This window comes from Sus scrofa, chromosome 11, assembly GCF_000003025.6.
Source record: "Sus scrofa isolate TJ Tabasco breed Duroc chromosome 11, Sscrofa11.1, whole genome shotgun sequence".
In the NCBI taxonomy this organism is placed as follows: Eukaryota; Metazoa; Chordata; class Mammalia; order Artiodactyla; family Suidae; genus Sus; species Sus scrofa.
In genome coordinates, this window is record NC_010453.5 from 78336422 (window position 1) to 78361741 (window position 25320).

Below are 25320 nucleotides of genomic sequence, written 5' to 3' on the forward strand. Positions count from 1 at the left end.
TGACCGCCCGTCACTCTTTCCTCCCCCCCACCCCACCCAGTGCCAAACCCGACAGGCAGGTGGAATAAATGTCCCCCATCAGCAGGGCGCTGACCCTTCCGTGCGGCCGCAGCCTGAGCCACCAGCAGGTGTGGGTTAGAAGCGGAGGTGCCTTTCCTGGGGCTCCTCACTGAGGGCTGAGCGGGGGGCGCACAGAGGCGGTTCCAGCCGGGCACCCCTCCTGCCCCTGAAGATTCGAGGGGCGGCAGGAGCTCCGAAGAGCCTCCTGGGGGGACCCCGCCTCCGCGTGGCTCTCAACCCCTCAGGACTGGCGCACACGGCCTGGCCTGCCGGGCATGTCTGGGACTCTGTTGCCTGTTTGTCCCTCCTCCAAGGACGGCTGGGCCGGTGCCCTTCGGATGCGGGTATGGCCGTGATGCTGCCTGCCCCCTGTCCGTTAGCTGTGCCAGGCCACAGTGGTCCCACCCGAACATGGCTCTGGTCATCGCGCCAGGTTCCGGGCAGGAATCCCACACAGTGAGCCGGTGGCCTTGCTGGGCCCCGCAGGTCACCCAGGTGTGGTGGCCCGGGGTGGCTCAGGCCGGACACCCCAGCTTGGAGTTCTTTGAGAGGCTCATCCAGAAGCATCTGGTACCGAGCAGGGGGAGGACAGTGGTAGACAGTGGTGGCCACCCAGGGGTGGCCCGTTCCTGGGTCTGGCTGTCAGAGGTGGGGTTTCAGGCCTGTGGACGACACGGGCCAGGGGTGGAGTTGAGCGTCTTTTAGGGGAAATGGAAATGAATTCATGCCAATTGTTTATTTTAGCAGCTCTGACCTCTAATAACCTCCTGGTTAAATTACTGTGTATTAGTGAATTGTTTATAAAATAATACTTTAAAAATTGTGGAGTTCCCGTCGTGGCACAGTGGAAACGAATCCGACTAGGGACCATGAGGTTGTGGCCTTGCAATCCCTGACCTTGCTCGGTGGATTAAGGATCTGGCGTTGCCACGAGCTGTGGGGTAGGTTGCACATGTGGCTCGGATCCCGCGTTGCTGTGGCTGTGGTGTAGGCGGGCAGCAGCAGCTCCGATTCGACCCCTAGCCTGGGACCCTCCATATGCCACGGGTGCGGCTCTAAAAAGCAAAAAAAAAAAAAAGGATTTCAGGGAGGAGGCGTGTTCATACTTTACCTAAATCCTTAGTGCCCCCACCTCCTGTGGCAAACTTCTGTGAATCTGTGAGAAAAAGAAAACCTACTAGAAAAAGGCGGGTGAAGGACAGGAGCCCACAGGTCCCGGGCTTGAGCCCCAGCAGCCGTAAGGCAGCCCTGCGTGCTGGTTCTCCCCCCCAGCAGCCTGGTCACCCAGATGACCCAGACGGGCCCCCTGGGCAGTGTGTCCTGTGCGCACTGATAATCCACGCAGGACAGGCATTGAAGGAAGGACCCCAGAAGCGGGCCCCTCCCAGATCATGTGATTTGTCATTCTTATTGGGGGGGGGTGCCTGTATTTAGGGCATCAGTGGAGAAAATCAATAAACAATCTAGAATAAGAAGAGTTTTTTTTGGGCGGTACCTCTGCACGTGGAAGTTCCCAGGCCAGAGATTGAACCTGTGCCGTTAGCAGTGACAGTGTTGGTCCTTAACCCACCAGGCCGCTGGGGAACTCCAGGGGGTAGAAAGTTTGAGCCAAACTGAGGACTACAGCCCAGGAGACACCAGACCAATTCGAGATGGACTTAAAGCTGAAAGGTAAACCCCACGAAGTTACATAGATTCTTTGTCGAGAATTAGGATTGGAGCTGCCAGAAGGGGCTGCTCATCAGCTAAGGGCTGGCTGGGGTCTGAGATGGTTGCTTCGTTCCAAGAGGGGACCCCGAGGCTGTGAGGTCGCAGCTGGCAGATGTCCCCGATCAGTGGTGGACAGTGAGCCCAGCCCGCCTGCCCTCCCCGGGGTCAGCTGGCGCCGTTGGGGCCTGGGTGCCCCCCCCGCCCCCCCCCCGTCCCTCTTCATCTAAGTGTTCCTTCCTCTGAGAGTGTTTGGTGACACAGCGACAGTTAAGCAATGGCTGAGCAGTGGGCAGGCACACACTGACCGTCCTTAGGGGCCCTCGAGCACAGGAAGAAACACTTCTTGTGAAGTGTTCCCATGTCTGGGGAGTGAGTCACGGGCTCTGAGAACGAGAGCCATTCATTTCGAGCACTTGTCGGGAAGTGGGACGGGGCGTGGCGGTCACGCAGGAACCCGCGCCTCCTTGGGGGGGAGCCTTTTGACCCCCTTGGGGGAGCATCTGGGTGGGCTGTCCGGGGGAGGGGCTCCTGGGAGCCGGACCCAGGAGCGCCCCCTCGCGGCCACGCAGACACGGAGCAGCCCCCGCCCCCCGCCCCCGTGTCTGCCGCCACCCGCCCGGCCCGGGTCTCGGGTCTCGGGTCTCGGGTCTCGGGTCTCGGGACGGGCGGCCCTCGGCCGTCACCCTCCCAGGCCCGGACGGGAATCTGCCCGAGTGGACGCTTCGCTTTGGGGCTCCGGAGGGCTCCCTGGCTTCGGGCGGCCTGTTCCCGAGCGTGGGCAGCCCGCTGGGCCGCGATTCCCGGAGCCGCTCCGTGGCGGTGTCGGCCAGTCTGCCAGCCTTTTCCGCACGCGGCGCGCCCTGCCTCCTGCCTCGGCCGCCCTTCCTCCGGTTGGTGGATGGTGGTCAGAACGTGGGGACTCGCCTCCGGCCCGTGGAAGGTGTGGTGTTTCGGCCGTGGGGGCCACATGTATACACCATGCGTTCGGTGTGGGGCTGGACAAGTCCAGTCCGCCTCGTTCCCATAACCCGTGTCTAGAAGCAGGGTCTGGGTGCGGACGGGGGGCGGCGCCCGCCCCCGGGTGAGCGTGTCTCCAGCGCCCGCCGAGGACGGGCCCGGACCCCTGCGGGCACAGGGGGCCTGAGCACCTCTCCTGCTAACTGGTTTTGGCTTGCCGACCTCGGGCCGCCGCTGTGCTCGGGCGGAGGCTCCTGCGTTCGGGTCTCCTTCCCACGTTTACCGTCCAGGGGCTCCCGCAGTTGGTTGTGATGTCAGTAGCTGGGACCGCCGGCAAGAGCGGCTGATTCCGGGTGGGGGCTCTGAGCGGAAGGAACAGCTTCGGGTCGGGAGGTTGGCACATCGGGCAGCCGCTCCCCGGGGTGCGCGGCGTGGCCCCTTCTGGCCTCCCCACCCACATCACGCGGGTGTCCCTCACGGAGTTCGCTTGCTCTGGAAGCCTCCCTCAGGTCCGATGAAACACTGCCCCGTAAATGGAGCCACGGGCTTAACTGCTGCTGAGGTCAGAGCTCACTGCACCCATCAACCAGCCTTTCTGGGGACCAGAGAGCAGGGCCTGGACCTCCCTCTGTCACCGGGTCTGCGCCCATGGCCCCCTCCCCCGCTGACCACACTCAAGGGTAAGACGGGCTCTTCCTTCCCAGGCAAATCCTGGGCTCCTGCAGGGCTCTCGGTGGCATTTTTCTGCCACGAACATAGTTTAAAACACAAAATCCTTCGGATCACAGAAGCACCAGAGAACCACTGACCGTCTGGAAAACGGTAAATGACAGCTGACCTCAACTCTAGTTTACTGGGTCCGGAACCAAAAGGAAAATAAAATTTCTAACCACAACTGGTTTTTGGCTCACTCTGGACTCGCCGAATTCGACGTTCACGGCAGCAGAATGCGACCCGAGGTCATTAAAGGGTTCCTTTGCTGGGGGTGCCCAGGGAGGGGCCGGGAGCGGGGACAGGTCAGAGTGCAGACCGCCACCACCCAGCTCTTGTGAAATGCACGGGAGCAAAAACAGCGGTGTTTTGACAAAAACGTTTCCAGGTGGGGCTGCGTACAAAGCAGCCGCCACCGTTCCCACGGCTTCGATGTGTGAGTGGCAGAGGGGCTCGGAGGAGCCTTCGCTCCCGGATTCCCACAGTGGCTCTGAGGGCGTCCTCTCGACACGTGTCATCAGCACGTGTGCAGAGATGGAGGCCTCGTCGCCTGCTTGCGGTTGGGGGGGGGGTGCTGGGGCCTCACCGAGAGGAGGCGGCTTCTACTCGAGCTCACAGGCAGGTTACCTGTCGCCACCTGGCCGTGGGTGCCAGCGGCTTGGCAGCCCTGGGAAGCGGGCCAGGCGGGTCCCCGGCAAGCAGGCTCGGGATGGGGCGGGAGGGCGCAGAGAGCACGGCCACATGTCTTCCTGGAAGGGTGTCGCCCCTCTGCAGGGGCAGCACCCCCACGTAGGAGTCAGGGACCCAGGACCCGGTGTTGTCAGTGCAGCAGGTTAAGGATCTGGAATCGTGACTACTGTGGCGCGGGTTCGATCCCTGGACTGGGAACTGCCACGTGCCAAGGGTGTGGCCGGGAAAAAAAAAAGAAAGTGAGCCAGAAAAAGCCTAAGTTTAGAAACATCCAAGCCCTGTATTAGCTTCTTGCCCATCCAACAAGAACTGTTGCCTTTTAAAGCCATAAACAGACACTGGAACAGGGACTTGCTGTGTCATTGGATCCCCTTGAATTTGAAAACATGGTCCTTAGGTGGAACCCCCTCTGCAAAAATCGATCTGGTGAGTTGAGGCTGGATTACGAGCTTGTGTTGCGGCCCCACAGCGGAATTCAGCTAATAGGTTTTGTTTGTTTCAGCTGAAATCCAAAACTTCCCTGAGGTGTCCCACCCTGGCTGACATCGATTTTCAGCATATTATGCCGTCTCTTTTGTCCTTGTGTGCCTTCTGCTTCCACACGTCGGCCACGGTTCCCAAATCCCAGCAAGACTGATGGCAAAGCGGGTGGTGAGACCCGCCGCCCTCTGGGGGGATTCGAGCCGGGAGCGTCCTGTCGGCAGAGCGGGAGGAGGGTCTGCACGGGCGCCTGTGGGGCCCGCCGTCTCCCTGACTGGGCTTCGAGGTCCAGGCAGGAGCGCGGCAACTGCATCCGACCTCGGCCCCTGGAAGGGACGACCCCCCCGCTCCCCGATGGAGGTGCACGGTTTGCTGTGCTCACCCCGTTTTATCTGGGGCGCCACTCTCCGAGTCTCGCGCTGTTGGGAATTCTCCTTTGGAAATGGATGGAGCTCAGTTTTTTCCGTGGGGCAGCGCCGTCTTAAAGACTTGTTCATTATCCCCTACAGTGGAGAGCACCCGCCCTCTGGAAAAACCAGGCTTCACCGTTGGGGGCGGGGGGGGGCATTTTCAGAGACGTGAGGTTTGCTGACCCAGGACGAGGGCTCAGCAGGGGCCCAGAAGCAAAGGATGGTGACGCTTTGGGACCCAGGGATTGGTGGGAAGAGCTGAGTAATGACTCGATGGAGATAAAACGTGCAGGTCCTGAAACCACCAGTTCAGAGTACAGTTCAGTGGTTTCAGCACCTTTACCAAGTGATGGAGCATCAGCACGATCCAGTTTCAAAACCTTTTCAAGACCCCCAAAGAAAGCTGGTGCGCCAGCAAGGCCTGCCCAGCTCCACCTGTCCATCTGCATGGATCGGCCTGTTCTGGACACTCCACATAAATGGCCTGTCCAGTGTCTGGCCCCTGGTGTCTGGCTCCGTCCACTCGGCTGGGGGTGGATCTGCGTCTCCTGGAGGCCTGTCGACTTTGAGCATCTTTCCGAGTGCTGTCGGCCACCTGCAGACCTTTGGAGAGAAGTCCCGTCCCATCCTCCTTGTCTGTTTATTCTTGGCTCTGACAGTCTTTCTATCCCGGGTCCCAATCCCTCATTGTATGATTCACAAGTATTTTGTAGGGCAAGCCGGGGGCCTTCCACATATCCTTGGGGACCACGCAGGCAAAGTCTTGACCCCTCGTCCCCCTGCATCTTGGCAGAACGTCTTGTGATTCCCTAGAGTCGTGCCCGGGGATAGGGAGCTCTCGTGGGCGCGATGGAGGGTGCGCCAGGCTTCGCCCTTTCCTGCATCCCTGCCAAGCATCTGTGAACACACAGGTGGCGTTAGAGACCAGTTTGGTCCTCGCCCTTTTGTTTCCGTGGACCGTCCGCAAAGCAAGGCCCTGAGGAAAGGGAAGGGCTGGGACCTAACTGAGCAAACGTGCCAGCGGCGCTGCTGCTGAGGGTGGCGCTGGGGGCAGGGGTACACGTGAAAAGACTGCTTTCCCCGAGAGGTTGATAGATGAGCAGAGGAACAATCGTCTAAGCAAAGGAGAGAAAGAAAAAGGCCGTGTAAGGCTTACAGTGACCTCAGACGGCAGGAATGCTAGGTTGCTCTCGCCTCTATTGGCTTCAAAAAGCGAGGGTTCCCTGAAGTCACAGCGGGTGACATGGGGCTGGACGGAGGCTGGAGCCTCGGCTGGGCCCCCACCTGGCCTGTTTCCTTTCCCTGCAACTGGGGCCCCCGGCTGGGGCTGCCTGTCTTGGGGGGGAGGTCCAGGTACCCTCCTGGGGCTGCCTGTCTGAAGGGGGAGGTGCAGGGCCCCCGCTGGGGCTCCTTCCTTTTGCCGTGGAGCGGAGGACCTCGCCCCGAGGGCGGGTGGGATGGGTGGTGGGCCCAGCCCTCCCGGGGGCCCTGCGCAGGTTTGTGTAACGCAGCCCAGCCTCTGAGCCCGAGCCCGGGAAGAACCTTGACCCCTCTGTGTCTCTGTCCGCAGTGTGCGGGGGAGGAGGACTGGGTGGACAGCCGGACCGTCTACGTGGGGCACAGGGAGCCCCCACCGGGCACCGAGGCCTACATCCCGCAGAGGTACCCCGATAACAGGATCGTCTCTGCCAAGGTGAGTCAGCCTGGCGGGGTCGCGGGGGCCTCCTGCCAGCCAGGGCTGTGCCCTCACCCGCCCTCCGTTGTCCCCAAACTCTGCTGAGACCATTCTCTTACAACGACGTCATGGTGAGTATCGCATTCGAATCCCACCACTGCCACCCTTCGCCGTCTGGCCACGGGCCCGTCACTACCCCAGGCCAGCGTTTTCTCCTCTGCAAAGCGGAGGACACAGGTGCCACCACCTTGTGATGGAGCCCACTGAGTGCGGCCCTCTCGTTGCCGGGGCGGGGGCGGGGTGTCCTCACACCTTAGTGACCCGGAGGTGGGGCTCGAGGATGTAGGTGCTGATTCTGGAGGGAACGTAAGTGGTGGCTTTGCAGGTCGTGAGGACACTGCACCCGCCTGGGTGTCCTGGCCGCCGAGGCCTGTGTCACAGACCTTCCTGTTGGCGCAGCGTGTGCAGAGCCCCCACATGCGTGCGGGCCACCTGGGCGCTGCTTTCCTGGCTGTCAGACTGTCCCGTGCTGGTTAACAGGACTTGACAACAGGAAAGGGGTTTCCAAAGGCAGTTTTCTGAGTGGAATTACTGTATCTAAAATCGCAGCGTAGAATAATAACAGTAACTTTAATCCCCAGAAACACAACACGGGTGAGTAACTTGCTCGTAAAAAAAATTACGGCCAAACGTAGTCCACGGTTGCCCAGACATGACAGTGAAAGGGGGAATAAATAGGATTCCACACCCAGAATAGGCTTTCCAGTGGTGACATTCCGAAATGTGACAGTCTCAGAGTTCCCATCATGGCTCAGTGGTTAATGAACCTGACTAATGTCCACGAGGATGTGGCCTCGCGCGGTGGATTTAGGATCCGGCGTTGCTGTGAGCTGTGGTGCAGGTCACAGATGTGGCTCCGATCCCACGTTGCTGTGGCTGTGGTTGTGGTGTAGGCTGGCGGCTGCAGCTCTGATTCGACCTCTAGCTTGGGAACCTCCACACGCCGCAGGTGCAGCCTAAAAAGACAAAAAGAAAAAAAAAAAAAGAGGAAATGCGATGGTCTCAAGCAGGGCTTGCCAAAGATGAGGTCTGTGTGCGTGTGGCCCCAGAACAGAATCTCCACGCATCTTGAAAGATACACTCCCGTGCAGAGCAGGGGCTTCAGGAAACGGGAAGTGCTGGAAGTCGTTCAGACGTGCACGTGTGAACTCGTGGGGACGCGCTGCCTCGTGTCTCATCCGGGCAGGACGTTTGTCAAAGGCACCCCAGCCTCGGAGTCCCGTCCCCCACAGCTGGATCCTCCTCCAGGGGGAGCCCTGATGTCCCAGCCCCGCTTCCTCCCGGTGACATGGCAGGTTCTGCGCAGGCTGCAGGGAGTGCAGTTCTGAAGCCCGGAGAGCCTGTGGGTTGGAGCCACAAAGCCCTTCTTAACGTTGTCTGGAGACGCCCGGAGCTGCAGGACACTGGATGTTAAAGCCCCATCCGTGTTTGGGGGGCGGTGGCCAGGAGCAGTGACTCCGAACCCACTTCTGAGCCCTGCTGTCTGATTCAAGTTTTGAGCCAATGTATCATTTCCATTACTCTCCTTTCAAACATTCCTGACATCAGGGAGCAGCCAGACACCGAGGTGCCTTGTGTCACCTCCTGGCCCCACATCGTCGCTGTCCTCTCCTTTGTCAGGAGAGCCTTCCTGGTCTGTGGTGGCTTCTCATGTCCCGAGCCCCCTCGGGTCCCGAGAGAGGAGACCCCGCCCGGGGTGGGGGGTTGGGATAGGTTGTGAAACAGGTGCAGGCTCCTGGGCGCCCTCTCGAAACCGTCGCTTCTCCTGGAAGCTGTGGAGCAGGAACTGACAGAACGAAGTCAGCATCCTTCCAGGAGACTTGAAGTCAGGTCCAGGTGTGTAGATGCTGGTGTGTAATGTCACGGCCCAGTCACGGACAGCGCAACCGCTGTGGCTGATCCATGTCACGACAGAGGCCCGCAGACCGGGGCCTGTCCAGCGGGCAGTCAGGGGACGGGCCGCCGATGGAGACCAGCTGGCAGGGAGATCTAGACACAGGGTCGCTTTCATCCAACAGCAGCTCGGGATGTGTGGCAAAGGCGCTTCCATTTGTGAAACCAGTTTACGAACAGGCCAGGAGAGTATGTTGGCCGTGATGGATCTGTGTTTTCTTGGGAAGAAGACATTCATTTCTGCCTTAAGAGGAGACTTGCCGGGCTTCTCAAGTGCACAGAAGCCCGCGCTCAGGAAGTTCCCTTTTACCAAAGCCGAAGCTTGGAAAGCATTTATCTTTCACGAGGGGTGAAAATGCCGCTAATGGAGCCAAACCCCTGGCCGGATCCATAGCTGTGCTGTCGCTGGTCATCGGTGATGGATCCACCTTCCATTTCCTTTTTGGGGAAACACACTGGGCAGAACCTGGTAGAAGAAGGAAAAACAAGACCCCAGCGGGACCCCCTTCCTGTGCTCCTGACTCTGGCCGAGCCCCTGCCCAGGGCCCGCTTGAGCCTGCCAGGCGCCAGGTCCTGGACACAGAGAACAGCGGGGCTTCATCCTCACAAAACGGTGTTTGGGACAAAATCCACGTGGCTCGCAGCTCTGCCCTCAGGACGCTGCGGAATTAAACATCTCTCAAAGCGGAATCCTTGTGCCTCTTGGCAGAGGCGCAAGTTAGGGTGGTGGTGCCGTAATGACCTCTGCACCGGCCGTGTCCCTTCGGCTCTGATAATCAACCCCGAGGCCCACGCGTGAGGAAGCCAAGCCCCAGAACAAGATGTGGGAGCACCCTCGGCCCGTGACCCCGCTGCGGACGCACGCCGCCCCCCCGTCCCCATCGTAACTCGCATCATTTCCCAGCCTCGGTGGATCCAGAACTTTTTTGCAAATTTTCCTGCTTTTCACAGCCCATCTCCTGGTTGTGAAAGGGAGTTGAGGGCGTGGGTTGCTGCCCCCAGGGTGCTGTCGGGGCCACATGGGGACACCGGGGCCGCGCCCCCTCCCTGGATGAAAGCACCTGGGCTGCAGGCGGTTCCAGATGCTCTCATTTTAGACTCTGGGCCTGCGCAGCCGTGGCATCCGGGCTGTTCTGGGTCTTGTCCCTGCATGACTGGAGGTTGTCCAGGCCTGACAACCTGACCAGGTGCACTGCCAGCCTGGACAGAAGCCGAGGTGGTGCACACAGAGGGCACAGTGGTCAAAAGCAGCTCGGGCACATGCACCCTGTGGGCGCCAAGTCTTCTGAGGTGAGGCACGAGGCCGGTCGCTGTCTGGTGGGCCTCGGCCTTTCTCTAGTCGTCTGATGCGAAAGACGCGCTCAGCTCCCTGGTCGGAAGAAAAGCACCCCCGTGCTTGTGGCTCCACCAGGGGATCCCAGGAAAAACTCCGTGCAACTGATCGTGTCACGGCGGAAGGCGGAGCTTCAGCACGATGCCGCTCAGGCGGTTGTATTGTGTGTCCCAATACAAATACTGCATTGTTTTGTGGCCCAAGGGTCTAGGGAAAGAGTTAGGTCATTGCAGTGTAACAGCGATCAAAAGTGTGCAGGTGGCCACGCCGATGGTTTGCCAGCTCTCATGCGGGTAATAAAATGCTCATTTTCTGCCATCCGTGCCATACGGATACATCGGCGTAGCCATGGATGTTTACACTGTCTCGCTGGGTGTTTGCTTTTCTTACCAAACATCATGAGGGATCACTAACCCACCTTTTGGCTAAATTACTAAAAATCAGCAGCAATGACTTGTTACACTCGCTTCTTCTGGAAAACACGGGTTTACAGAGCACCCTCTCCGAGCGGCGGCACGGGCTGTCTGTGACTGACCAGAGTAAAGGCATCATTTGAGTGGTTCTAAATCCCACATCCGAGTTGGTTCCCTGGTGGACTGGGCTCTGGGAACTGAAAGGGAGTCCTGACTCGTAGCATTAAAATCGAATAAGCCTAGGTTTCCACGTAGCGTGCTAGGGTTCGTCACGCCGGGCCTGCAGTTTGCCAGGACTGTAGATGACGTGCTGTCATAAATAAATGAGGCTTTTCTCGCGTGGAGACCTTCAAGCACACAGGCAAGCAGGGAGACGAGGGTGACAGATCGCCATGCGCTTGGCGCCCGCTGTCCGCCGTCAGCCGCAGGTGGCCGGGCGCGTTTCCTCTGTGCCTCTGTTTTCTCCCAAAAGTTCATTTTGAAGCAAATCCCAAACAGTGTGTGATTTGCATCTATAAATATTTTAACAGACGGAAGGTGGGATTTTACGTGGGAACTTTTTCCGTTAATGCGACTTTTCTCAAGGTGCAGAATTGCAGCGTCTCTGCCATTTTCGAGGCTCCATCTTGAACCCCCCCCATTCTTATACTCATGGATGACACAGAACTCAACATGAAAGAACTTCCTCAGCCTGACCCGATTTTTCCGTGTCAGGACCAGGGTTTCTTACGGAATCTGACTCCAAAGTCTGTGTTTTTTGTGGTGTAATAAAGAGTAAATATTTTGAGAAGTCCATGGAGTAGCCAGATGTCCGGAGGCCAGAGAGCAAATTAAGAATTTGGATCATGGGTTCTTGGAGATATTTGTTTTAGGGAAGAAAGTGCCTCTGCTGTTGACTCTACAAGCCATCAGGGTTGAGGTTTGGTTTTGTGTGTGTTTCTGGTTGAGAAGTGGATCGAGAAGACGGAGCTGTCTCAACTCCTGCGGCTCCATTTCTGTCCCGAACACCTGCTTTTGCTCCTCCATCTGGTTGTACTCAAGAGATGACAGCCTGGGATGCATTCAACAAAATCCAACACACCTGTTCGTGGTAGAAACCCTCGGAACAGAGGAAAATGTTCGCGGCTTGGGAAAGGACGTCCACCGAACAGAGGAACCGCAGCAGGACCGTTCTTTAGGGTGAGAAACTCGTTGCTTCCGCGCAAATCCTGAGAGCAGGACAGAGGCCCTTGTCAGCGTTCTTGCTCAGCACCTCACTGGAAGTCCTGGCTGATGCTCAGAGAGCAGGGAGGACGGCGGAGATCAACCGAGTGGGAAGGAGGTAATAGACTCTCTCTGTCTGCAAGGGCCGTGATGGCCTCTGTAGAGCCTCCCGGGATGTACTCGCCGTCACAGGGAGACTGCAGCTTGCGAAAGTCCGTCGGGTTCCTCTGCGCCAGCGACGCACAGCCGGGATCCGAACTAGAAACACAAGCCCGGTTTCAAGAAGTTGTGCTGGAGACCCTGGCGCCCAAGGCGGCTGAGGATGAGCGTTTGGTAACCAGCGTCCCCATCGGAGGTGCCAGCTCCATCCCCGGCAGAACCCACCAACATGCTCGTGGGTCCAGAGGCAGAGGGTGGCGGGCGGGGCCGGGTCTCCCTCCTCGGTGCACGATTGTCGCTAAAGGCAAAACTCAAGTGGAGTTTTCAGATCGAGGCCCAAGCTCCATGTTTGGTGTCGGTTAGTGACATCTGGGGCCTTGTGTTCACCACAGGCTAGGGACGTCTCTGCCTGAGGCAGAGACGAGAGGCTTGGCCAGAAAGGGACCCCACCAGCCCCCCGCCCCCTCCGCACCCCCCGCAGCCCTCTAGGAGGGGCGAGGGCAGGCCCAGGACAGCCCCGTGTCGCCAAGCTGGGCCACCCTCACCGAAAAGCAATGACTTCTGTCCTACGTTCCGTCACCTGCCAAGCACACTGTGCCAGAAAGGAGCTCACCAGACATTTCAGTCAAGGGAGTTCCTGTCCCGGCTCAGCGGAGGCAAATCTGACTGACATCCATGAGGACGCGGGTTCGATCCCTGGCCTCACTCCGTGGGTTAAGGATCCAGCGTTGCCGTGAGCTGTGGTGTAGGTGGCAGATGCAGCTTGGATCTGGTGTTGCTGTGGCTGGGGTGTAGACTGTCGGCTGAAGTTCCCCTGCCACCCCTGGCCTGGGAACTTCCATGTGCTGTCGGCGCGGCCCTAAAAAGACAAAAAAAAAAACCTTTTTTTTTTTCAGTCAAAAAAACCTGCTGACCCCATGTGTTTGGAGTTAACAATCAGATGTTTATATTTTATGAGAGACGTTTTAATAATAAAACCATTCTTGGTAGTTCCCACTGTGGCGCAGTGGGGTGGTGATCTGGCTTGTCTCTGTGGAGGCACCAGTTCGATCCCCGGCCCTGCCCAGTGGGTCAAGGATCTGGCGTTGCTGTGGCATAGGTCACAACTCCAACTCAGATTCAGTACATGGCCTAGAAATTTCCATATGCTGTGGGTGTGGCAAAAAAAAAAAAAAGGACAAGGAGTTCCCGTCGTGGCTCAGCAGTAACAAACCTGACTAGTATCTATGAGGACGCAGGTTCGATCCCTGGCCGCACTCAGTGGGTTAAGGATCTGGCATTTCTGTGAGCTCTGAAGTAGGTTGTAGATGCGGCTCGGATCCTGCGTGGCTGTGGCTGTGGCTGTGGCTGTGGTGTAGGCTGGCAGCTATAGCTCGGATTCGACCCCTATCCTGGGAACCCCCAATTGTCGCAGGTGCAGCCCTAAAAAAAAAAAAAAAGGAAGAAGGAAAATAATAAAACTATTCTTAAGCTACTTTGCATGACCCCGAATCACCTGGAACCAGACCACTTGCATTTACTACTTTCGGAGCAGGAATTGTGTTAGCAGCTTGTTTTTACGGTCAACAAAATTGATGCCTACGAACGCACTTGTTGGACTTGTTGAGTATCTGAAACTAGGCCTCCTGTGCGTTGGCGTGCGGGCTGCGTGGCAGAGGGACAGGGAAGGTGCCATCAAAGTGACCCTTTCTCTCTTCTGTGCACAGTACACGTTCTGGAACTTCATACCCAAGAACCTGTTTGAACAGTTCAGAAGAATAGCCAACTTTTACTTCCTCATCATATTCCTGGTCCAGGTAAGGCGTGTCACCTGTCGCCTGAGGTGACCGGTCAGGAATGCCGGGGACGGGCTGGTTTGCTGAAAAGGACGAAAAGGACGAGGACCTGGCGCCTTTCCCTTTCTTCAGGAACCAGCGTCCTGGTTCAGAGACCTGGTCACTAAAACCCGGGCGTGGGCACTCTGCCACCAGCTGCTCTGGCCCCTTCTGTCCTTGTCCTCCAGTACCGACGGGAGGCTGGCAGCTTCCCCATCTCTAGGGCAATTCACCAGCCGCCCCGGCCTCTCACCCGTACCCCTGCCTGCCCTCTTCCTAAGCTCGCCTGGGTGCTCCTCAGAAAGCACTTAGAGAAAAAAGAGCAAAGACAGCGTGAAAACTGCAGCGCGGCACGAGTTAGGGAAACAGGTCACATGCGTTTTAAGAGCAGCAGCTTTGGAGTTCTGCTGTGGCTCAGTGGTTAACGAATCCGACTAGGAACCATGAGGTTGCGGGTTTGATCCCTGGCCTTGCTCTGTGGGTTAAGGATCAGACGTTGCCGTGAGCTGTGGTGTAGGTTGCAGATGCGGCTCAGATCCCATGTGGCAGTGGCTGTGGCGTAGGCCCGTGGCTATAGCTCTAATTCCACCCCTAGCCTGGGGACCTCCATGTGCCATGGGTGTGACCCTAGAAAAAAGGCAAAAAGGAAAAAAAAGCAGCAGCTTTGAGAGTCCCCTGGTGACCTAGGGGTTAATTCAGTGGTTGAGGACTCAGAGTCTCTGGCCCGAGGGCCTGGGGCACAGCCGAATAAAAAAGAGCAGCAGGGTAATTTGTCTCAGTCATTAAAACTTACAATTGGGAGCTCCCATTGTGGCACAGCGGTTAATGAATCCAACCATGAGGTTGCGGGTTCGATCCCTGGCCTTGCTCAGTGGGTGAAGGATCCGGCATTGCCATGAGCTGTCGTGTAGGTCGAAGATGAGGCTCGGGCCCTGCATTGCTGTGGCTGTGGCGTAGGCCAGCAGCTATAGCTATAGCCGATTGGATCCCTAGCCTGGGAACCCCCATATGCCACAGCTGTGGCCCTAGAAAAGGCAAAAAAAAAAAAAGACTCACACACACAGAAAATACAGTTGAAGGGCTCTTAAAATTCCCCCAGCAGTGATTCGTCCAAATACAGTCACCCGGCAGCCGGGGAGGTAACGGAAACGCAGCGTCACCAGGGTCAGCCCGGGGCTCTGCCACCCGAAGAGGTTTCCTTAAGCAGCCCCCTCGTTGGGGGCCCGTCCTCAGTTTTGTGGGAAGATGAGAGGCTTGCTTCTTGCCTGATTGACCGCTGCTTTCGGGGTGAAGTGGGCAACCGTCGAGCGATTTAAGGGGAGTCGAGGCCGCGCTGGGAGGCCGGGCAGCCCTGGAAGCGCCCTTGAAACTGACTCAGCCGCTCCCTCCGCGCAGCTCATCATCGACACGCCCACGAGCCCCGTGACGAGCGGCCTCCCCCTGTTCTTCGTCATCACTGTCACGGCCATCAAACAGGTGAGCGCGTCGCCGGTTCCTTTCAGCTCCGTCACAGGGAATTGAGGCGGCTTCTGGAAACCCCTCCTGCGTCTGTTTAGATTAATTAAAACTGGCGTTCCAATCAGAGAGCCTGTCCAGCGTGGGCTAGTGTGGACCCCGAGAGCTCGAGGAGGAAGCTGTCGCCCTCACGTTGGGTCCGCGGGAGGCGGCCCCTGACGGGTGGGTTGCCTCACTCGCTGTGTCCCGGCTGCTTGAACCCCAGGCCCTGCCCCTGCGAGGGTCTGGGACGGGGTTTGGGGTGGGTCGTGGGCGGTTCCTTGAGTCCTGAAGGCCGTGACCACGGAAGCACAGCCGTCTGTTACTCCTAGGACCCCTTCAGCCGTCACCTCTATTCAGTTACAGAAAACTCCCCTCCCCCAGAAAGAAACCCCAAACCCGTGAGCGCCCCTCCCTGCCCTCCTCGGCCCCTGGCAGCCACCAGGCTACTTTCACTTGCTGTCGTTGGCCTTTTCTGGTTGTTTCACGTCCACGGACGCCTGCGCCTGTGATCCCTTGTGTCGGGCTGGGTTTCGAGGTTTGTCCTTGAAGATGCTGCCCCCGCCGCCTCCCCTCCGTCCTCCTCCCTCCAACTCACACGCCTGCACTTGGCCCTTCTCCCCTCGGCCCTCAGCGTAGACAGCCCCCTCCAGGAGCCAGCGCCTGGCCAGCTCCCCTGCACCCCGCGCCCCACCGCGGCCGCCCTGCCGCCTCGGTGTCCCATGTCGTCCCCTCTGCCTTTCCCGGCAAGCGCTCAGCACCCCCGAGACCTCCGAGCAGGTTCTGGCCCCCTGGGGAGCCCAGGCACAGCCCTGGCGGTGAGCAGCCTGGCACGGTCACCGCAGCCACTGAGCCTGGCCTTCCACGCGCTCCCCGGTGGGAGAGTCCGGGAAACCCGCTGTCCGATGCGGTGGCACAGGCTCCCGGCTGGTCCTCTCCGCCCCGGGTGGAGGACATGGGGAGGCCGGCCTCACAGAGGGCACAGGCCGTGACCTGCACGACGGCCGGGACCTGGAGAATGGGTTGGCTGGGGGCCATGTGAGGGACGTGCCAGGACCTGCCCCCGGGAGGGCATCGGGTGAGAGGAGAGTCGCACCAGAGGTGACTGGTTTTGAGAGCGGCCGCGGCGGGAGTGGGGACCCGGCCGGAGGCTGCACCTGAGCCAACAGCAGGGCGCCGCCGGCTCCCGGGCTCACGGGAGTCCCTCCTGCCCTCAGGGTTACGAGGACTGGCTGCGCCACAAGGCCGACAGCGCCATGAACCAGTGCCCCGTCCACTTCATCCAGCACGGCAAGCTGGTGCGGAAGCAGAGCCGGAAGCTGAGGGTGAGTCAGACCCTGGGCCGTGACCCCGGCCGGCCTGGAGCCAGCAGCAGTGGAAGAAGGACACCAGTTCTATGCGCCGGGCGACGTGGTTGAAGTTGTTTTGTCTGCTGGCTGTGGCCCCATCCTCGTCCCCAGTACTTCTGCATATTCTTTTTTTAACTTGCTGTTCCTGTGCTTTAACTGGCAGCCTTGAATCGACTTTGTTTTTAGAGCAGGTTTAGGGTCACAGCCACCAGAGCCTTGCCGTGTCCTCCTGCCCCTCACACACGGCCTCCTGCTGGGGCCGCTGTCTGAAGCCCGCGAGGCCATCGGAGCCAGTGCAGGCAGGCCACGCTCTAAACACCGGCAGAAAAGTTGTTTTACGAGAAGGCACAATCACGTTAGAATGATTCACTCCGCTAGTTGGAACCGGGTGAACGTTGGGACAGAAACCTCTCTGAAAGCTGCATGTCAGTTTCATTTTTTCAGTGGATGATTGGTGTGGCAACATATCATTATATTTAAATTGTGTCTTGGTGATTTTAGTGGATTTTGCTTTCATGCCTGGCTGTTCAGAAGCACCTGAGTGTGTGCGGACCGTACGTGTGGCTTGGACGGTTCGTCCTCGAGTGTGTTTAGCTTTGAGCCTGGGGATGGAGCCCGGCCATCCCCCTCCAGCCCCCTCCTCGGGCTGGTCCTTGTCCCCAGCACCGCCCGCCTGGCCTCCCCTCACTGTCCCCCTGGGTTGCTTTCCTGGCAGAAATCATGGGAGCCGCCAGCCTGGGGGGCAGCGGGGCCTCAGGAGGAGGACAGGATCAGGACGCCGGGACCCTCCTGGTCACCTGTCATCAGCATGCGGTCACCTTTGTTAGCCTCGTGATGGTTACGTGTGTTTTATGTATGTGTGTGTGTGTGTGTGTGTGTGTGTGTGCACGTGCGTGTTTGTGTGTGTGTGTATTTACTGTCTTTTGTCTTTTTAGGGCCGAACCAGTGGCACATGGAGATTCCCAGGCTAGGGGTCGAATCGGAGCTGTAGCCACCGGCCTACACCACAGCCACAGCCACGCGAGATCCGAGCCGCGTCTGCGACCTACACCACAGCTCATAGCAATGCCGCATCCCTGACCCACTGATCGAGGCCAGGGGTCGAACCTCAACCTCATGGTTCCTTAGTCGGATTCGTTTCCGCCGTGCCACGACAGGAACTCCTGTTCTGTGTGTTATATATTGGAAGTCTTTTTTAAAGGTTTCCAACCACATTCTCTCTGTTTTATGAATTACTGCCCAGGTGGTCCAGTCATTTTAAACGCGCTCCCTGCTATTAGCCCCCACTGGCCATGTGTCCCTGGCCGTCGTGGGTGTGGGGGGGCGTGCTGGGAGGGGCCGCTCAGCGTGGGAGCAGCGGTGGGGGCTCGTCTGCATGTAAACAGGCTCCTGTGGACCCTGGGCTCTAAATCCAGTTGCCTTTAACTTCGACTGTCTTTCCTTTACGAAGCCTTCTGTACTTTGAATAAGCATCTCTTCAAAAACGCAGACACGAACAGTACCCACCAGCGGAAAATTGCGTTCTAACGCATTAATCTTGCACGTCTGCTGTGTATCCAGCCTGTTTTACCCGAGAGGGTTTTAATGGACTCTGTGAGACGACAAGAAAGATCAGGCTGCACGAGGCTGGTAGGAAAGGAGCCTGAGACTGGTCGCCTCCAGGACGCGTGCTTCCATGGGTGCACTGGTACAGTGACGGGCTCCTGCGTGCAGCCCGATTCCCGTAACCCAGGTCTGGGCATCTGGGCGCCTTCGTTCGTGCAGTGCCCGTGGGGCGGAGCAGTGAAGGAGGTCGCGGTGTTTCCAGTTTGGGGTTTTTATGAACAAAGCTGCTGGGAAGAATTTCATGTAGGTTTTTGTATGAATATAGTTTTCATTTCTCTGGCATAAAAACTCAAGGGTTCAACTGCTGGGTCATATACTAAGTCCATTTTCAGTTGTTAAAGGAGCAGCCAGGCCATTTCCCGGAGCGTCGGCACCGTTTTGGGTTCCCTCCCGCGACGCGTCTGAGCCCCGCTTCTCGGCTCCCGCCGGCCTGCAGGGTTGTCCCTGCTTCTTCTGCGTCTCCGTGTTTTTTTTCACCCGAAGCACATGGAGGTTCCCAGGCCAGGGGTCGAATTGGAGCTGCAGCCACCGGCCTACACCACAGCCACAGCCACGCGGGATCTGAGCTGCATCTGCCACCTACACCACAGCTCAGGGCAGCACTGGATCCTTAACCCTCGGAGCGAGGCCAGGGATCGAACCCGCGTCCTCATAGATGCCAGTCGGGTTCGTTACCACTGAGCCAGGACGGGGACTCCGCCGTGGGGTTTAAATGCGAGTTTCCCCAGTGGCCTTTGAACTTCTCAGCTTGCGCTTATCTGCCGTCAGGACGCCCTCTTCCCTGAAACGTCCCTTCGTGGCTCTCACCCACTTCCTACTCGGATTATTGAGGGTTTTTTCCTGCCGAATGTTGAGAGCGCACGTACTCTGATACTAGTCCTTTGTCGGCAGTGCTTCAGTGCGGTGTTTCACAGGCACAAGATGTCATTCGGGTGAAGTCCCACTTACTGATTTTTCTGTTTATAGACGAGGCTGTCGGTGTCAAGGTTAAGAACTTTTTGCCAAGCCCTGCAGTCCAAAGATTTTTTTTCCCTGAGAGTGTCATGGTTTTGTGTTTGGCATTTAAGATCCCGATCCCCTTCGTGTCAGGTCTTACGTGAGGTGTGACGTTTCGGTGACAAGGTGTGACGTTTCGGTGACGGCGTCTCTCACCCTCCAAGCTTGTCTGCCGCAGAGGCTCCCTCCCGCGTTGAGCTGGTTTCACACCTTTGTCCAAAGTCAGCTGAGCATTTCCCGGGGGTCTGTTTCCGGGTTCTCTGCTCTCTTGCGATGGTCTGTGCCAGTCCTCTATAGGAGCACGCGGAACCTCGGAGTCCTCACAGCCGCCACGCCGCAGGACCCCCCGGCCGGCGACCTTCCCTCGCCCTGCCGGTCGTGCCAGGGCCCAGGCCTTTCCACAGAAAGTTCAGAATAAGCTCGTCGAGGTGCAGAGATCCAACCCATCGGTCCCTTTGGGGAGTGTTGCCTCCGGTTTTAAAGTCCCCAGACATGGGTGTGAGCTGGGCCCCCGAGTTCCAGGGGACAGGGACCCACCTGGGACAAAGCCTGGCAAAGCGCCAGTTCTGGGAGCCCCTCTTGAGCAGCAGCAAGACCGTCCAGCTGTTGGAAGGATTGCGACCGCCAGCTCGTCACCTGATTCGTGGGGTTTGATGGCCGTTTACCTTCCTGACACCGTCCAGTGTCACACTGACAAGAGGGCCTCCTTTCTCAGAGGCTTTCCTTGGGGAAAATCCTCAAACTTGAACTCCTGCTTGGCCGAATCAAGGGCAGTCCCATTACGGGTGTTCGTTGGTGGCTCATCGGGGATCGTTCTGTCGCGGCCACTCGGAAGTGTCGCGGGTCCCAGGCTGGTGGGAAAACCTCACTGGACTTCCCTGGGTCTGGCCCGAAGGCCTGGGAAACGGCCCTGCTCAGAGGGGCGCCGACAGCCACATCCCTTCCTGCGAGGACGCGCAGAGGTCCCCGGGCTGCCGGTCGCGGCTGCGGGCGGCCGGGAGCTGCTCAGGAGGCCGGTTTCAGTTCCCGGCGATGTCTGTCCTGCAGGTTGGCGACGTCGTCATGGTCAAAGAGGACGAGACCTTCCCCTGTGACCTGATCTTCCTGTCCAGCAGCCGCGCGGACGGCACCTGCCACGTGACCACGGCCAGCCTGGATGGAGAATCCAGTCACAAGGTGACACGTGCCCACCATCCGCGGCCCTCGGGGCCGCCCTGCACCCCACTCCCGCCCCCCGCCGTGCTCCCGGGGCTCCAGGTGTCTGGGTTTGCTTCTCCCGTTTCCCACTGTCCCCCTGGGCCCTCCACTGCCTCTCGGGTTAACAGCAGCGCTCCGCGTGACGCGTGAGGCGCTGCCGTTTAGCCCGGTGCCAGGTTAAGCATGTAAGGAATAGACTGTTTGAATTTGTTTTTCTTTTTACGGCTGCACCTCCACAGCCTACGGAAGGAATCCGAGCCACAGATGCAACCTGCACCACAGCTGCAGATATGCCAGGTCCCTAACCCGCTGCTCCACAGCAGGAACTCCTAGTTTTTTGAGTTTTCAAGTTACCCTTTTACAAGTCAAAAGTAGTGATTTTACTAGACTGGAACTGTGTAAAAAGTGAGTCTAGATTTTGCCTGACTGTTACTTCAGCGCGTACCTTTTTGTTAAAATATCTTAAGCGTGGCTACTTTCTCACACTCAGTACACAATTCTTTACCAGCAGCTGATGCTGCGAAACTATAATTAACCATCACAAAAGGAGAGACACATTAGTTAGTGTTCGTTTTAAGGCTTTCATTGTTTTAAGAACCTGGAAGCTTCCCTGGGGGCTTAGGGGTGAGCCCGCCTCTGTGGAGGGCCTGGCTCGTGGAGGGCGGCTCTGACGGGCCTTGGACACTGTCTGTGCCTAGAGGCAGCTTTTGCGACGGGAAGGCGGGGTTTCCTGTGAGAAGCACGAAAGGCTCCGCCAATCCCTTGTGGATAATTCTAGGCATCATTGTCTAGGCCCCAGGGGTAGGGGGGGCGCCTCAGGCACAGCAGCCACAGGGGTGTAGCTGTGGGGCTCTCAGAGGCATCACCTCAGCCCTTGGCCTCAGACTCGGCCCGGTAGGGGGTGGCCTTTGCCTGCGAGGCCTCTGGGGGCCCTGAGGCCCATTCGGGTTATGGAGCCCTGGGGCGAGGGTGGCTTGCCTCGTTCTCAGGAAACAACAGGGCATTGGATTTTTAAAAAAGGAATATTTTTCTTTGCGGAAAAGCCTGGGCCAGGAATCGAACCTGCGCCACAGCAGGGATCCAAGCCACGAAGCAACACCACCAGATCCTTAACTGTTAGGCCACCAGGGAGCCCCCAAAGGAGCATTTTAGCTCCCGAATTTGCTTCCTGACCGAGAGCCACACTGACGGATGAATCAGTGTCCAGTGCTTGGCGTGTTCGCGTCAGGCGGAGGATGCCGGGTGAGGGTGGGCGAGTTTCCTGGCACGTGGCGGACCTGGGCATGCCGGCAGGACCCTGAGTGCCGTCACCTCCTCACGCTTGCAGCCTCTGGCTTGTCCGTCTTGTCTCGCCTGATACCCAGGCTCTGTAAGGGGCTTATTTATAGGCACAACAGCGTACATGGCGGGGCTGCCCACGCTGGGGGCACCTGAGGCTAGCTTTGCGAGTTCACGGTCTTGTCAACCCGCAGACCCATTACGCAGTTCAAGACACAAAGGGTTTCCACTCGGAGCAAGACATAGACGGCCTGCACGCCACCATCGAGTGCGAGCAGCCCCAGCCCGACCTCTACAAGTAAGCGGACCCCCGCCCCCCAGCCCCGTCCCCTCTCCTGTGGTCCTGAGCCCCCGCCGCCTGCCTGGCACCTGGCCGTTTGCCAGGAGACTGGAAACCGCGGCTGGAAGAGAACTGACCGGCGGGACCTTGGTCCCGCGTGTTCACAGCCTAGCGACAGAGCAGCGTGCCGCTCGTGAGAGGACTCTCTGAAAAGGTGTAATGGAACTAAGTTCACTGAAGACGATTAATTTCTGTCTTTGGAGGAATGGGTTGTCAGGAAGAGGTTTAAGGTGTGGCCTCACGAGCCCCGAAAGTGAGGGGGTCGGGCCCCCAGGCCTGCGCGGCCAGAGAAGGCACACGGTGGGGGGCGGGGGGGCGCGGAGCCGGGGACTCGGGTCCCCCCAAGCTGCCCCTCCTGTTCCCAGGTTCGTCGGCCGCATAAACGTTTACAACGATCTGAACGACCCCGTGGTGAGGTGAGGATGCCTGCGGGTCTGGACACGGGAGAGGAAAGCGGGTTCTTGCCCGGGTGGGAGGTTGCCGTCCTGCGCGGTGTCCAGGGTGGAGGTCGTGACCGAAGCTCGGGTTCCGCTCCCTTTTCTGGCCTCTCTCGTGTCCCTGTCCGGGTTCACCTTGGCACTCTGGAGATGGTCCTGCCCGGGTCTGCGGAGGGCCTGCGCCCAGCGGGCAGAGCAGGGGGCGCTCCCCTTAGGAGGGCTCCCCGTGGCTCACAGCCTCTGCGGCCGTGGAGGTGAAAGGCCTCCGACTCGAGGGCCTTTGTTGGGCTGCGTGGACGTGCTTGTGCTTGGGGTCTTGGGGACACGGTCTTGGCCTCCCAGGGTCCACGTCCACCGGCTGGCCTTGCAGTGCAGGCACCAGCCTTCACAGTCCAGACACGCGCCTTCCCGGTGTAGATACAGGCTTTCATGGTGTAGACACGAGCCTTACAGTCCAGACACAGGCCTTCGTGGTTCAGACACAAGCCTTCATGGTGTAGACACAGGCTTTCATGGTGTAGACACAGGCTTTCATATTGTAGACACAAGCCTTACAGTGCAGACATGGGCCTTCATGGTGTAGACAAGGCCTTCACCGTCCAGACGTCTGCCTTCATGGTATAGACACGAGCGGACCCACTCTGGGAGAGGTTCCTCGAGCGAGCAGCGTGCTGAGCCAGTGCCGTGTCGCCTTTCTTGACGCCGACCTGCTTCTCCGTTGCCCTGTTTCTGGTCATCCTTATCTTTGCAGGCCACTAGGATCGGAAAACTTGCTTCTTAGAGGAGCCACGCTAAAGAACACCGAGAAAATCTTTGGTAAATGTTTTAATTAGTGAATTATTAATAATGCCTTCTAAAACCAGACCCTTTAAACAGTCACAATCCATAGAGGTACCATGAACGCGCCTTTGTGCTTTGAGGTGTTGTGGATTTTATGGCAGCCTTCATTTCGCCTCAGTAAGAAAACCAGCATCAACACGCAGTCAGTTTCACAGAGCAGTGGCATCTGACGATATTGCTTGCATGTGCAGTGCCTGTGGTTTTTAATACAAAGTTGCATCCTTGGAAGAATTCACACACTGTAATTCTGCAGAAATTTTCTTTTCTTTTCTTTTCTTCTTTTTTTGGCATTTCTTGGGCCGCTCCTGCGGCATATGGAAGTTCCCAGGCTAGGGGTCCAATGGGAGCTGTAGCCGCTGGCCTGCACCAGAGCCACAGCAACGCGGGATCCGAGCCTCGTCTGCGACCTACACCACAGCTCATGGCAACGCTGGATCCTTAACCCACTGAGCAAGGCCAGGGATGGAACCCGCAACCTCATGGTTCCTCGTCGGATTCGTTGACCGCTGTGCCACGACGGGAACTCCAGAAATTTTCTTTTAATGGCTCTATTTCGTTGCTAGTATCTCCCATTTCTGGTGGGCTCATTTTTATGTTTTGATTGAAACAGCTTATAAACACACACCTGTGTCTCATTGTTGGCAAACCCGCAATCTGAACTGACCTTAAAGTCTGACTTCAAAGAAAAAGTGCAGATCTCTCTCTTTGCAGGAAAAAAAAAGCATTTCTTCCGTCTGAAATCTTTGTGACTCTTTTGAACAGCTAGCTTTCCTAGAAAATTTAAAACGTGATTTGTTTTGTGCAAAGTGTCGTTCCTCCCGTAGCCGCGCGGGCCTCACCCGGCGGGGCGGGCAGCGTGTCACTGTCCTCACCGCCGCGCTCCGCGCTCCTCCGCAGGCGTCGCCGTTTACACGGGCATGGAGACCAAGATGGCCCTCAACTACCAGTCGAAGTCCCAGAAGCGCTCCGCCGTGGAAAAGTAAGCGCCCCGCCCGTCCTTCCGAGGGCCTCCCAGCGCCGCCGACCACCCTGGACCTGAAATCCTGTCCCGTCTGCCCGACGGCTCCTTGCTGGCGTCTGGCAGGCAGTGCAGCCGGCACGCAGGTCTTGGTTGACTGTCTCGTTCCGCGGGTCGCCAACGGCCACACCTCCCCCAGCCCCACTTCCGAAGGGTCCCTCGCGTGGGCGCCCAGGGTCCTGGTTCAGCGTCAGGGGTGGACGCCCAACAGCTCCTGCCCCGTCTCGTGAGAAAGTCAAAACCCGGTCCCTCTTTGGATGTGGCTCAGTGGAGGAAAGTGTCAGCAGAGGCCCGGACTCTTCTTTTCACGAAACGGTGAAGTCCTTTTGGTCATACGTCACGGGCAGCCTTAGATTTGTGAGAGAACAGGGCCCGGACTCTTCTTTGCCTCTTTTTTTTTTTTTTTTTTTTTTTTTTTGTCTTTTTGCCTTTTCTTGGGCCGCTCCCGTGGCATATGGAGGTTCCCAGGCTCAGGGTCGAATCGGAGCTGGAGCCACTGGCCTACGCCACAGCCACAGCAATGAGGGATCTGAGCCGTGTCTGCAGCCTACACCACAACTCACGGCAACGCCGGACCGTTAACCCACTGAGCAAGGGCAGGGATCGAACCCGCAACCTCATGGTTCCTAGTCGGATTTGTCAACCACTGCGCCACGACGGGAACTCCTTCTCTGCCTCTTGAGGCGCATCCTTGGCGTGTGCTGGACGCTGGGTGTACAGACATCGGTCAGGAAAGAGCTCAGGACTCCGTAATGGGGGGGGGGGGCGCTGCTGGGGCCTCTTCCACCTGCTCCTGCTGAGCTGCCTCCAAACGTTACCCCAGGCCCCTGTCTGTGGAAATCAGAGGGTTGCTTCTTGTTCCGAAGGGTGCTGAATTTCCGGGTGTCTGCCTGAGAAATCGGTTTCAGAAGCAGATACTGCAAAGTCAGACCTTCTTCATAGGATCCCTAAGACACCGGTGCGAGGGATTCAGCGGTTTTCCTGCACCGGCCGCCCCCTCCTCCCCTCCCTCCTCCCTCCGCCTCCTCCCCGTCCCCCCTCTGTGATGGTAGTTTCCGGATTTGGAACTCAGGGACTGATGCTTCTCGGTAGAGGAGGTTGATGTCTGGGCGTTGGAATTGAGAGGCCTCGACCCTGCAGGCGCCGCTGGGCAGCGTGCATCCCCTCCTCCTGCCCTTTCCCTGCTGGCTCCGGAGCG

General features: G+C 58.3%; 1 protein-coding gene across 10 annotated transcripts in view; it reads left to right on the top strand.

The window, feature by feature from the left end:
• ATP11A (ATPase phospholipid transporting 11A) overlaps positions 1-25320 on the top strand; it is a 109375-nt gene that overhangs the window by 43688 nt on the left and 40367 nt on the right. For 6 of the 10 annotated variants that reach the window (XR_002336784.1, XM_021065944.1, XM_021065938.1 and 3 more), the window contains exons 2-10: positions 6589-6711; positions 13461-13550; positions 14964-15044; positions 16280-16387; positions 20060-20188; positions 21682-21785; positions 22193-22243; positions 23016-23080; positions 24002-24083. Coding sequence is in view for 9 of the 10 variants with exons in the window: in XM_021065938.1 (XP_020921597.1) it covers positions 6589-6711; positions 13461-13550; positions 14964-15044; positions 16280-16387; positions 20060-20188; positions 21682-21785; positions 22193-22243; positions 23016-23080; positions 24002-24083 (833 nt within the window). In the remaining variant the exon portion in view is untranslated. Of the gene's footprint in view, positions 1-6588; positions 6712-6891; positions 11572-11873; positions 11990-13460; positions 13551-14963; positions 15045-16279; positions 16388-20059; positions 20189-21681; positions 21786-22192; positions 22244-23015; positions 23081-24001; positions 24084-25320 lie in introns of those variants that run through there. The other 4 variants (XM_021065940.1, XM_021065945.1, XM_021065942.1 and 1 more) reach the window with 4 other exon arrangements.